This window comes from Scomber japonicus, chromosome 21, assembly GCF_027409825.1.
Source record: "Scomber japonicus isolate fScoJap1 chromosome 21, fScoJap1.pri, whole genome shotgun sequence".
NCBI classification, from domain to species: domain Eukaryota; kingdom Metazoa; phylum Chordata; class Actinopteri; order Scombriformes; family Scombridae; genus Scomber; species Scomber japonicus.
The window spans coordinates 846446-856445 of record NC_070598.1 but is presented as its reverse complement, the minus strand read 5'-3'; the positions used below and the strand labels follow the sequence as shown (position 1 = coordinate 856445).

General features: G+C 46.9%; 2 protein-coding genes across 2 annotated transcripts in view; one reads left to right on the top strand and one right to left on the bottom strand.

Annotated features, from left to right (window-relative positions):
• The window catches only part of LOC128382757 (uncharacterized), a 371423-nt gene that overhangs the window by 128417 nt on the left and 233006 nt on the right, over positions 1-10000 (top strand). The window lies entirely within an intron of this gene.
• The window catches only part of xylb (xylulokinase homolog (H. influenzae)), a 16434-nt gene continuing 13733 nt past the window's right edge, over positions 7300-10000 (bottom strand). Inside the window, exons 18-21 of the mRNA XM_053342531.1 lie at positions 9224-9282; positions 9037-9124; positions 8424-8518; positions 7300-7448 (exon numbers count right to left, since the gene is read on the bottom strand). Coding sequence (XP_053198506.1) covers positions 7380-7448; positions 8424-8518; positions 9037-9124; positions 9224-9282 — 311 coding nt within the window. The 3' untranslated portion in view covers positions 7300-7379. The remainder of the gene's footprint in view (positions 7449-8423; positions 8519-9036; positions 9125-9223; positions 9283-10000) is intronic.

Sequence of the window (10000 nt, the reverse complement as noted above, 5' to 3'; positions counted from 1 at the left end):
TGGAGACATACTCTGAACTTAAAGGAGCAATTATTTATAATCTTTACATCAACAATGAATCAGTCTCAGCTGTTTTCTGATAAAGCTGCTGCACACCTGAACATCACAGCAGACACAGAGTTAAGAGACCAAAGCAGAGCAAAAAGTATGTTCATATAAAACCTCATTAGAAACATAAAGCTGCTGAATCTCAACATGGGAACGTTCTCACAGAGCCACACACAGCTGGAACATCCAGAAGTGTTTAAATGGTGATAAAAAGCTGCTGAAGCACAAAAAGAAGAAGTGATTTCTATTTAATGTTGTCTTGCTCTCATCTTAAACACTCTGACCTCGCCGAGCGCCGGCTGCTCCGGATCAATGCCACGGCTGCTCTGCCTTCACTCAGCAGTCTGGATCTGAGAGAGAAGAAGAGTGAGTGAGTTCAGCCCCATCGATCCCTGATGGATGAAGAAGGTGAACCAGGAGATAATTGAGGTGAAGTGTGAGCGAGAGAGGAAGAGAAGAGCGGAGGAGAGAAACAGATTAAAACTGGAGGAAGGAGCAGAGGTTCAAACTCTCATCAGACGGCAGCGACTATGACCGCTGCTGTGGTCAAGCTTTAACCCTTTATTAGTAACTTCTGTAAATATCCCAAAATATCCTTCCTTCCTTCCTTCCTTTCCTTCCTTCCTTCTTTCCTTCCTCCCTCTCTCGTTCCTTATTTCCTCCGTCCTTCCTTCCTTTCATCTGTCCTTCCTCCCTCCTTCCTTCTTTCCTTCCTCCGTCCTTCCTTCCTTTCCTTACTTCCATCTGTTCTTCCTCCATCCCTCCAACTCTCCTCCCTTCCTTCCTCCGTCCTTCCTCTCCTTCCTTCCTTCCTTCTTTCCTTCCTCTTTTCCTTTCTCCCTCCCTCGTTCCTTATTTCCTCCGTCCTTCCTTCCTTTCCTTCCTTCCATCTGTTCTTCCTCCCTCCTTCCTTCTCTCCTGTGTGTGTTTGTATGTGTGTATGTGCGTGTGTGTGCGTGTGTGTCTGTGTGAGTGTGTGTGTGTGTGTGTGTGAGACAGATTAAAGGGCAGCATGAACAGAAAGAGATAAAAGTTTTTTTTTTCTTCACATCTTTACTGTTATCATCATTAATTAACGTCGCCACGGCAACGCTGGCAGCAACGCTGGCGGCCTGACGCTGCGGCTGAATGAGGAGCAAACAGGAAGACGGAGACGGTGGAGCAACGCTGACATTTGAATGAAATGTCAGTGACGGCTCGGCGCCTGTTGATCCCTTTCACTTAGAGAGTCTGCAGGTGACATCAGACAGGAAGTCAACTCCTCCGCAGTCAGCTGATCACTTTTATCTCTGCGTCCAGCCAAGCAGAGGTTTAACAGCCCTCTGATGAACCTTCCTGAGTGTTAAGCATCATAACTACAGACTTATAATATAAAGTAATAAATGTGCTTTTGGCTGCCGACATGATGAGAGACGTTACAGAGTGTTTGGATGTTCAGACTCAGACACTCTGTCCAAATGAGATCTGAAAGTATCTCCCGGATTTTTAGCCCATCTAGATCAGAACCAGATGCTCTTATGAAGTCTGAACAGTCATAAATCACATGAGATCCGATTTTTTGCAAACCAGAGTGAAACCACCTTTGGGAGGAAGTTTGGACAGATGAGTCTGAGTCTGAACATTCGAACACTCAGATCGGATTTGACTGTCTGTGACGTCTCTCTACGTCTCTCTATGTGACACCAGAACCGCTTACTCCAGCTGTTGTTGCTAGGTGATATCACTGGAGGACTTATTCCAGTTGTTGTTGCTAGGTGATATCACTGGAGGACTTATTCCAGCTGTTGTTGCTAGGTGATATCACTGGAGGACTTAAACATCAGTCCATGGACAGAGGACCACACCAAAATCTTAATTAATCTTTGGGGAGATGGCTCGGTTCAAGCGAAGCTCGAAGGTTTGTTGTCGCTGTCGCAGTTATATGACATCACACTATACACGCTAGATGACGTCTCCGCTCCGACGACGTTGCTACGGCAACCTGTCAGATTGGTCATTAATGTGGCTCAGTCTGAACAGAGCCAAACCCGATTTGGACACTTGCTAAAAACGGTGTGGACAGTCAGGACTAAAGATCGGATTTAAGAAGGAATCAGATTTGAATCAGATTAGCTGCAGTCTGAACGCAACCTGAGAAAGCAGTGAACAAACACCAGATACACAGCGAGCACGATGCTAACGTTAGCATCGAAGCTAACGTGCAGAGCGTCAAACAGCTGTAGTAACAACTCTGCTACTTTACACCTAGCATCACAACAACAACATATATACTGACTAACTAGACAGTGATCTGAATGTCAGCAGGTAACGTTATAACAGTTTATGTGAAGCAGAGCTGATGTTACTCACCTGTTCAGCAGAGCAGCGTCTGCCTTCACTCTCCGCTCCTCCGCCTGTCTCTCCGTCGGCCTCTCCGCCGGGTCTCCGTGTATCCCTCCGCCGGGTCTCCGTCGGCCTCTCCGCCAGGTCTCCGTCGGCCTCTCCGCCAGGTCTCCGTATCCCTCCGCCGGGTCTCCGTATATCCTTCCGCCGGGTCTCCGTATATCCCTCTGCCGGGTCTCCGTCGGTCTGTCCGCCGGGTCTCCGTATATCCCTCCGCCGTTATTAAACCACACTGATGTGTCCGAGGGTCTTTGTCTGGTCAAACTCCTTCTTTTATATGTTTTGTTCTTCTAACTTTCTCCTCTCTGGATGTTTCTCGGTCTCTTCTCCTTCTCCACTATGTTTGTACCAGACTCAGTTTATTAGGTTTGTACCGCCACCTACTGGACCGGAGTGTAGCTTCCACTAAACTCTCACTTACACGTGCACACCTTCTTCTCTCACACACATATATTACTGATAGTATGAAAATGTATAAATATGAGAGTGAACATATATGTTGTGTGTGAGAGGGCCAGAATGAATTATGGCTTGTAGTAGTACACACACACACATACACACACACACACACCACACACAGAGTCCTGAGGTCATGACAGACGTGCTGCAGTGCATTATGGGACGTCGTACACACCTTGTCCAGCTGTCAGTCAAACTCACCTCAGTGTTTGTTAATTCCTCAACGAGCCGCTTCAATTAACCTCAGTCTGCTCCGGAGAGACTGTGTGTGTGTGTGTGTGTGTGTGTGTGTGTGTGTATGGCACCTAATTAGACCCCCCCCCCCCTCAAACTCTGCACCCTGGACGACCAATTAGCATAAAGCTTAATTGGACAAAGTGTTTAATTGGTTAAATTAACGTGTTTCTAATTGAATGAAATTAGCAGCTGACTCTGAAGGCTGCAGGCTGCCGATCAGCTGATGTGACATTTCTGCCTCTGTGGACAGTTCAGGGATGTGTGTGTGTGTGTGTGTGTGTGTGTGTGTGTGTATGTGTGTGTGTGTGTGTGTGTGTGTGTGTGTGTGTGTGTGTCAGGGGGATAAGGCAGCCAGTGGTTGTTGCTAGGCATCCAGTACCCCCCCTCTCTCTGTCTGTCTCTCTCTCTCTCCCTCTCTCTCTGTCTCCCCCTCTCTCTCTCTCTCTCTCTCTCTCTCTGTCTCTCTCTCTCTCTCTCTCCCTCTCTCTCTCTCTCTCCGTCTCGCTCTCTCTCCCTCTCTCTCTCTGACTCTCTCTCTCTCCCTCTCGCTCTGTCTCCCCCCCTCTCTCTCTCTCTCTCTCTCTCTCTCTCTGTCTCTCTCTCTCTCTCTCTCCCTCTCTCTCTCTCTCTCTCTCTCTCTGTCTCTCTCTCTCTCTCTCTCCCTCTCTCTCTCTCTCTCTCTCTCTCCCTCTCGGCTGTAATTTCATGAGCTGAGGTCTAATGGACTCAACAGGAACAAACAGCAGCCGGCTGAAGGACAAACTGAACCGAGGACGACAAACAACCAGGAGGCGTGTTTTTAATCACGGTCGCTAATAATCTATGACACCGATTTATACACACACACGCACACACACACACACACACACACTGATATCTGATGTTTAAAGGTTTGAGGAGTCCAAGTCTGAGCGGTTATAAGATTGATTTATTCTTCTTCTTCCTGTCGTTGGCGTTGAGAGTCAGCTGATTTACCTCCCGTCACTCAAACATCAATCCTCCTTCATGATGATTTACTCACTGAAATCATGAAAGCAGACAGAAACAATGTGTTAGAAGTAGGGCTGTCAAACGATGAATGTTTTTAATCGAGATTAATCGCAGAATTTCCATAGTAAATCGCGATTAATGGCGTTTTGAATTGCATGTTTAAAATCCTGTTATTTTCCATTTGAAGGCAGTTTTAAGCCCATAATGTAAAGCATTTCTTACCAGAGTGTCTTAACTGGGAATCAATCACGGCTCTGCTGCGACTCCCACACTCCAAAATGGTCCTTTGGTGGAGCTGAGGCTGGCTTGGCTGCACCTGGGTGTTTAGCGTGGAGGTGCTAACTCAAACTCCACGTACTCCGGTGGTAGTTAAACTCCGTTTGACACAGGTTGCATTTTACTTTTGACTTGTCAACTGAAGCGTCTGGAAGTGTTTTAAAGTTAAACAAGCCGTTCAAAAGTCCAGTAGCTCTCTTACTTTCCATCAGCGCGGTAGGTTTACTGCAGGAGGCCACTTCAAAGCATAGCGCTACAGCTAGAGGAGCCGTCTACGGGGGAGTAGAAGGGACAAAAAGGCTTGACACATTAAAATGCCATTAAAACAAATTAACACGTTATGGATTGCATTAATCTAATTGTGATTAACACGTTAACGCTGACAGCCCTAGTTAGAAATTAAAATGTTTTCGGTCAGAGTTACAGACTTTACGACAAAACTACATAGAGAACGAGACGAGTTTAAGTCTTCCATCCATCTTCTTGCCACTTATCCTGGTCGGGTCTCGGGGGGGCAGCAGCCTAAGCAGGAAGCCCAGACTTCCCTCTCCCCAGCCACTTCGTCCAGCTCTTCCCGGGGGATCCCGAGGCGTTCCCAGGCCAGCTGAGAGACATAGTCTCTCCAGCGTGTCCGGGGTCTCCTACCGGTGGGACGGGCCCTGAACACCTCACCAGGGAGGCGTCCGGGAGGCATCCTGACTAGATGCCCGAACCTCCTCATCTGGCTCCTCTCGACGTGGAGGAGCAGCGGGTCTACTCCGAGCTCCTCCCGGATAACTGAGCTTCTCACCCTATTTCTAAGGGAGAGCCCAGCCAGCCTACGGAGGAAGCTCATTTCAGCCGCTTGTACCCGTGATCTTGTTCTTTGGGTCACGACCCAAAGCTCATGACCAGAGGTGAGGGTAGGAACCAAGATCGACTGGTAAATCCAGAGCTTTGCCTTTACTTAAGTAGACATCTGACCGTAGTACTTTTACTTGTACTTGAGTAAAATTTAGCAAGGGGTACCTGTACTTTTACTCAAGTAAGGAAGCTGTGTACTCTGTCCGCCTCTGGTCTAAACACCAGGACCCGTCTCACCTGCAGACTCTGTTCATCCTGGAGCTGCTGTGTGCTGTGCTGTCCGTGTGACTCAAAGGGCAGTGTGTAGTAGTGTGTAGTAGTGTGTATTAGTGTGTATTAGTGCAGCGCAGACATTCATCAGAGCTAACAAATGAGTCTGAGCAGCAGACATCACACACACACGGCTTTTTAGATTTAATTATCTCCTTCCTGTGACTGTACAGAGAGATCTGAGGTCAGCGGGTTGAGAGCAGCGCTAACATTGACACAGTTAATAAAACACTGGAGGATCTCTGCAGGCTCATATTTACTGTTCCTGCTCCTCCTGCGACGATCAGCTGCTGTTTAAATAGTTTGGAGGAGGAAATGTTGACAGACGTGAAACCGCTGCTCGGCTGGAAATCAGAGAAACTATTAACGATATTAAATAAAACGCTTTGCAATAAACCTTTAAATACTTAAAATACTTTAAATACTCCGTAGCAGCAGAGGTGAGCTGGTTTTCACATGACGCATCTCATATGTACACACACACACACACACACACACACACACACACACAGAGTAACACACACACACAGAGTAACACACACACACACACAGAGTAACATACACACAGTGTAACACACGTGGCCCAGTCTTTGCAGTACCCGTCTCCTCATGTGAACCCAGCCTCTTCTGCCGCATTTCACACACACACACACACACACACAGAGTAACATACACACACACACACAGTGTAACACACACACACACAGAGTAACACACACACACACACACAGAGTAACACACACACAGAGTAACATACACACACACACAGTGTAACACACACACACAGAGTAACACACACACACACACACAGTGTAACACACACACAGAGTAACTTACACACACACACACACACACAGAGTAACATACACACACAGAGTAACACACACACACACACACACACAGAGTAACACACACACACACACACAGAGTAACATACACACACACACACACAGTGTAACACACACACACAGAGTAACACACACACACACACAGAGTAACACACACACACACACACACACAGAGTAACACACACACACACACACACACAGAGTAACACACACACACACACACACACACACACACAGAGTAACACACACACACACACACAGAGTAACACACACACCCACGATTCTGAGAAGAAAGATCATCATTTATTTTTATTGGAAATTAAACGTTAAAAAAATAAGTTTCAGATGACGTCATCCATCCAAACGCTTTATTTTGATAGTGTCTGGCAGAGAGGCCGACAGGAAATGACCTGCAGCAAAGCTTCCTGTCTGATTGCAGTCGGCCAGCAGGAGGCTCCAAACTTATGGAAGTAAATCTGAGATTCCTCCCTTCCTTCCTTCCTTCCTCTCTTCCTTCCTCCCTCCCTCCCTCCCTCCCTCCCTCCCTCCCTCCCTCCCTTCCTTCCTTCCTCCCTCCCTTTCTTCCTCCCTCCCTTCCTTCCTCCCTTTCTTCCTCCCTTCCTTCCTTCCTTCCTTCCTCCCTTCCTCCCTCCCTCCCTTTCTTCCTCCCTTTCTTCCTCCCTTCCTTCCTCCCTTTCTTCCTCCCTCCCTCCCTCCCTTTCTTCCTCCCTCCCTCCCTCCCTCCCTTCCTTTCTTCCTCCCTCCCTTCCTTTCTTCCTCCCTCCCTCCCTCCCTCCCTTCCTTCCTTCCTCCCTCCCTCCCTCCCTCCCTCCCTCCGTCCCTTCCTTCCTTCCTTCCTCCCTTCCTTCCTTCCTTCCTCCCTCCCTTTCTTCCTCCCTTCCTTCCTCCCTCCCTCCCTCCCTCCCTCCTATTTTTTAATCAATGAATAATAATAATAATTAATTAAGCCGTCCAATCAGAGGAGAGGGCACGCCGGGCCGACAGAGCTGATTGGCTGGCGGCGGCTCAGGGGCGGGACTCCTGCAGGACTCTCTCCTCCAATCGAGCAAAGCGTTTCAGCATCGGGTCGTAAACCTGAAATACAGAAATGTGTGTAGTAGTGTGTAGTAGTGTGTATTAGTGTGTAGTAGTGTGTAGTATATGGAGCTATTACTGTTGCAATATTATTTGCAAATGCGTATCTCAATCTGTGTGTGCGTATTCAGATCTGTGTGTGTGTAAAAAAAATCTGTGTCTGTATTCAGATTTGCAAGTGACGACAAATCTGCAAGTGCATGCAAAGATCTGTGAATGTGAACACAGATCTGTAAGTGTACATAGATCTGTAAATGTCTGTCATCACTTACAACTCAGGCAGGAGCTCTGATTGGCTGTTTTTACACGTGAATTTTGCAACACTTCTGCCGCGGCAGATCTGTGTGTAGAAATGAGATTTGTCTGTGACCTCAGTGTTCCTTTGCCCTGAGCTCAGGCTCACAGGCTCACGCTGCCTGGCTGCAGTAGCAGTACCGCCTACACACCACTAGTCGGCGCGTAGCACCCAGTGATGATAAGCGTGTCATTTGGGGTCATTTCATTGCGCTCACGGTTGCGTTGTGTCGAGTGTATGGTCGGGAGGCAATACACATGGATTCAAGAGTGTTCGCTGTAAGTACAAGTTCATGTTTCAACAGTAAGGCGGTACTGCTACTGCAGCCAGGCAGCGTGAGCCTGTGAGCCTGAGCGCAGGGCAAAGGAACACTGAGGTCACAGACAAATCTCATTTCTACACACAGATCTGCCGCGGCAGAAGTGTTGCAAAATTCACGTGTAAAAACAGCCAATCAGAGCTCCTGCCTGAGTTGTAAGTGATGACAGACATTTACAGATCTATGTTCACTTGCAAATCTGAATACAGACACAGATTTTTTTTACGCACACACAGATCATATGTGTAGTAGTGTGTAGTAGTGTGTAGCAGTGTGTAGTAGTGTGTGTAGTAGTGTGTAGTAGTGTGTGTAGTAGTGTGTAGTAGTGTGTGTGTAGTAGTGTGTAGTAGTGAGTGTGTACCTCCTGAGCAGTAGCGTGAGGGTTAGCCGCTAGCTTCGGCTTCGTCGCGTTTTTAACGACGTCGGAGAACGAAACTCCAGATTCTGCTCTCAGGCCTGAAAACCAATCAGAGAGCAGCATCGTTAACCATCTGACCGACACACAACTACAAAAACAGTGTGTGTGAGTGTGTGTGTTACAGTGTGTGTGTGTTACAGTGTGTGTGTGTGTGTGTGTGTTACAGTGTGTGTGTGTGTGTGTGTGTGTTACAGTGTGTGTGTGTGTGTGTTACAGTGTGTGTGTGTGTGTGTGTGTGTTACAGTGTGTGTGTGTGTGTGTGTGTTACAGTGTGTGTGTGTGTGTGTGTGTGTGTGTGTTACAGTGTGTGTGTGTGTGTGTGTTACAGTGTGTGTGTGTGTTACAGTGTGTGTGTGTGTGTGTGTTACAGTGTGTGTGTGTGTGTGTGTGTGTGTGTTACAGTGTGTGTGTGTGTGTGTGTGTGTGTTACAGTGTGTGTGTGTGTGTGTGTGTTACAGTGTGTGTGTGTGTGTGTGTGTGTGTGTGTGTGTGTGTGTGTGTGTGTGTGTGTGTGTGTTACAGTGTGTGTGTGTGTGTGTGTGTGTGTGTGTGTTACCATGCAGAGCTCGGTATGCTGATCCCAGACAGGCAGAGTTCGACAGATCGATGGTGTAAACCGGAGCGTTGAACACATCAGACAAGACCTGAAACCCAGAGAGATGACATCACTGTGTGTGTGTGTGTGTGTGTGTGTGTGTGTGTGTGTGTGTGTGTGTGTGTGTGTGTGTGTGTGTGTGACCGACCTGCAGGATCTCTTTATTAGACGAAGCTCCTCCTGTTGCCAAAACTCTGGTTCCTGGAACTAAAACACAGACACAGTGCAGCTATGAATCATGGGAGCTGTAGTTTCTGATCCTCTCTTATGTATCATGTGACTCATTTCACCTGGAGAACGGGAATAAACTGGAATAAACGGGAATAAACGGGAATAAACTTGAATAAACGGGAATAAACTGGAATAAACTGGAATAAACTGGACGGGAATAAACCGCAATAAACGGGAATAAACTGGACGGGAATAAACGGGAATAAACTGGACGGGAATAAACTGGAATAAACTGGAATAAACTGGAATAAACTGGAATAAACTGGATGGGAATAAACGGGAATAAACTGGACGGGAATAAACTGGAATAAACGGGAATAAACTGGACGGGAATAAACTGGAATAAACGGAAATAAACTGGAATAAACGGGAATAAACTGGAATAAATGGGAATAAACTGGAATAAACGGGAATAAACTGGAATAAACGGGAATAAACTGGAATAAACGGGAATAAACTGGACGGGAATAAACTGGACGGGAATAAACTGGAATAAACTGGAATAAACTGGAATAAACTGGAATAAACTGGACGGGAATAAACTGGACGGGAATAAACTGGAATAAACAGGAATAAACTGGACGGGAATAAACCGCAATAAACGGGAATAAACTGGAATAAATGGGAATAAACTGAATTAAACTGGAATAAACTGGAATAAACTGGAATAAACTGGACGGGAATAAACTGAATT